Here is a 3,074-nt window from a genome sequence, read left to right as displayed (position 1 = left end):
CACGCTGCCGCTCTCCCCAGTCAGGATGGACTGCAGGGGAAGGGCAGGCGCCAGGCAGACGCGGCCAGAAGTTGTGGGTTGGTGGTGGCGGAGGGGGAGCTGTTTGTGGTGATAGCATGGCGGAAGCGGTGTGTGCGTGTGTGGCAGGCAGCCCGCCGGTGCCGCGCCCTGGGCTGCCTGCCCCGCGCGAGCCTCGGGCGCCCACCCGCTTGCCACTCCGCACCGTACCAACCGACAGCCCGTGCCAGCCACCAGCCTGCCAGCCACCCTGCCAGCCACTCTGCCACCCACCCTGCCCCCCACCAGCCTGCCATCAACCCTCCACCCAGGCCCCACCTGGTCGATGCGTAGCGTGCTGCTGAGCAGCTCGGTGACGCGCGTGTCTGCGGGCACCTTGCCGCCCACCCCCACCTCCACAATGTCCCCCGGCACCAGCTCTGCAACCAGGAAGGGCAGGCGGCAGGACGGGTGGAAGAGGGCGGCAGGATGGGGCCGGGCATGGGGCGGCGGAGGCAGGCGGTGGGTCCCGGGGCCACATGCGGCACGCCCGCAGCCCGCCGTGCAGGGCGGTGCAATGTGGACGGCAGCGATGCCCATCTCACCACCACCACCACCACCGCCGCCGCCGCCGCCACCGCCACCGCCGCCACCACCGCCACCACCACCACTGCCACCACCTCCGTCGCCGCTCCCACCTGCCGCGGGCAACACCGTCCAGCGCCCGTCCCGCAGCACTGTGGCCACATCCGCCTCATACGCCTTGAGCTCCTCTATAGCCTTTTCGGCGTTGGTCTCTGTGACCACGCCCACCGTCGCTGCAGGCAGGGCGCAGGAGCGGGGGCAGGCCAGGCCGTGGACGCTCGGCTGCAAGACGCTGGGCAGGGCCATGCAGCGCACTGCTCACATGGGCACACACGCCACCCACAACCAGCCACCACCACCAATCTCTGAACTGATCTATCCCACCACCACGAAACCCTACACCTGGCAGGCTCTCTACGCAGCCACTCCAAGCCCGCACACCACCACACCGAGCCAGTCAGCCACCCAGGGCCTCACCATTAGCCACGAGGATCAGCATGATGACAGAGGGCTCCACAAAGGCGCCAAACCCGCTCTCCCCGCTGGCCAGCGCAATCACCAGGTCCACCACCGCAGCCACTATCAGGATCTGCACAGCGATGGGCAGCCAGCAGGAACGTCGCACCGGGTGCAGATGGCTGGGGTGGGCGGAGGGCAGAGGCAGGAGGTCCCAAGGCGGCGGCCAAACCGCGCGGCAGCGGCGGCGACGCATGGAAAGGGCCAGGTGGAGGCGGCAGCTAGCCAGCTGCCTGCCGCCCTCAGGGCGCGCACCTTGACAAGCAGGTCGTCAAACTGCTTCAGCACCAGCTTCCAAAATGGGGTGCCTGCAGCGCAGGCATTGTCCAGCCAAACAGCAGCCCAGAGGTGGTTGGCAGCCGCGGTGCGCCGTGTGCGGCGAAGGCGAGGACGGCGGCAGGCCGGGGATGCCTGTTTTGGCCCCATGCAGCAGCTCCTGCGCGCTGCCCTAATCCAGGGCATCTCGGCAGCTGCCTGAGCCGCCGCACCTGGCTCTGGCGCGAGCTCGTTGCAGCCGTGCCGCCGCCGCGCCTCGGCCACCTGCGCCGCCGACAGGCCCTGGCGGGGGTCTGTCCGGTAGTGCGCCAGCACCTGCGCGTGAGGGGAGCGAAGCAGGATCGAAACGGCGCGCAGAGGGGCCAGGCGGAGCGGGAGCGGCAGCTGGGGGAGGTCCGATCGGCGGCAGTGGCACGGAAGGCCAACCTCGTCTGCAGATCGCGCATACGCGCTGTCCAAAACCATCTCGCTCGGCAACGCTTCCCTCAGCCGACAGCTCCCCGCCAATTAGGCTCGCATTCTACGTGCGCTGCGGCTGGGGCGGTGAGCACGCGATCCTGGACCGCACCAAATCCAAGAGAGCCAAAACATCGGCTCGCAGGTGAGAAGGATTGGGCAGCCGCCAGCTGGCGGGGCCTCCGATGCCCGACTTTGTGCAGGGCGCATGCGGCATCAGTGTACATCACATGCACTCCACCATATGCAGTTGGTTGCCATTTTTTCATGACAGCAAAGGGAATAGAGCTGGATCTAGGTTGGCTTCCCTACAGGGAAACAACTCGCGGCGTGTGCTGCACTGGCGGCGGCGCCAGCTGGCTGCCGGCGCCGGGTGTACTTCACTGCTTTGCTCGACAGTGATGTGGGCATGCCCTGAACTCGAGACCTGCTGCAGCATAGTGTGATGCCTGTCCCCTGCGAAAAGCAGTCAATGCCGGCGTCATGGCGCCGTCGGCGACCGGGGTCGGCAGTCGGCGGCAGGCCTCTCTCTGCCGGCCAAACTCTTGCATGCACGTGTTCAAGCACGCAGCACCACCAACCACCCTCAGCTAGGCGACGCGAAAGCGGCCCTCTCCGCCTCACTGAGTCACCCAGCTGCCCTGCGGTCTTCCTCTCCTGCTGAGGCCCGTTTCAGCCCTCCCAGCGCCACCCTGCCACACACTGGCCCTCCAAGGCTTCCCAGTGACTCAGCAGCGTGAATCTGTCTTGCGAGGCCCAGGCAGCAGTCCCGGCCGTGCAGCCAGCCCAGAGCACGGCTTTGACCGCCCTGCCTCGCCAGGCTGAGCCCAGAGGTAGGCAGGCGCCGCGGCCGGCTAGGTGGAGGCAGGAGCTCCCCAGGCAACGTCCGCTGCACAGCTGGGCGGCGAGGCGGTCCTGCGGCGGCGGCCGCGGCCGCCGGCCGAGCCGACTTTCCAGCCTGGGGGCCGCTCTGCTCGCTGCCCACCCATCATTCATTGCGCAGGGGGGCTCCCCTACGACACAGCTGGACTTGTGACTGGACCGGGCTCGCCCCGTTGGCTGCCCCGTTGGCCGCTCATGGCGGCTCTGCCGCCCTCCCGTGCCGCCGCAGACGAAGCGCTCGCCCCCTCCCAGCCGCAACCAGCAGCCAGTATGGCCAGCATCCACACCCCCTTTGCTGCCCACAGCAGCGCGCCAGCCGCGGAGGAGCCCCCGGCGGCGACCGCCGCCCCCGCGGGCGCCGC

At 69.1% G+C, this 3,074-nt stretch overlaps 1 protein-coding gene across 1 annotated transcript; it reads right to left on the bottom strand.

The window, feature by feature from the left end:
- Positions 1-20: 20 nt before the first annotated feature.
- On the bottom strand, positions 21-1,839 carry CHLNCDRAFT_138587 (hypothetical protein; the record flags this gene model as incomplete). Its single annotated transcript, XM_005844619.1, has 7 exons — positions 21-30; positions 326-437; positions 696-815; positions 1,060-1,171; positions 1,354-1,406; positions 1,587-1,689; positions 1,801-1,839. The coding sequence occupies 7 exons, from the start codon at positions 1,837-1,839 to the stop codon at positions 21-23; spliced, it is 549 nt and encodes a 182-aa protein (XP_005844681.1).
- Positions 1,840-3,074: the final 1,235 nt, after the last annotated feature.

Source organism: Chlorella variabilis (assembly GCF_000147415.1).
Source record: "Chlorella variabilis unplaced genomic scaffold CHLNCscaffold_21, whole genome shotgun sequence".
NCBI lineage: Eukaryota > Viridiplantae > Chlorophyta > Trebouxiophyceae > Chlorellales > Chlorellaceae > Chlorella > Chlorella variabilis.
This window is presented reverse-complemented; position numbering and strand designations above follow the sequence as displayed.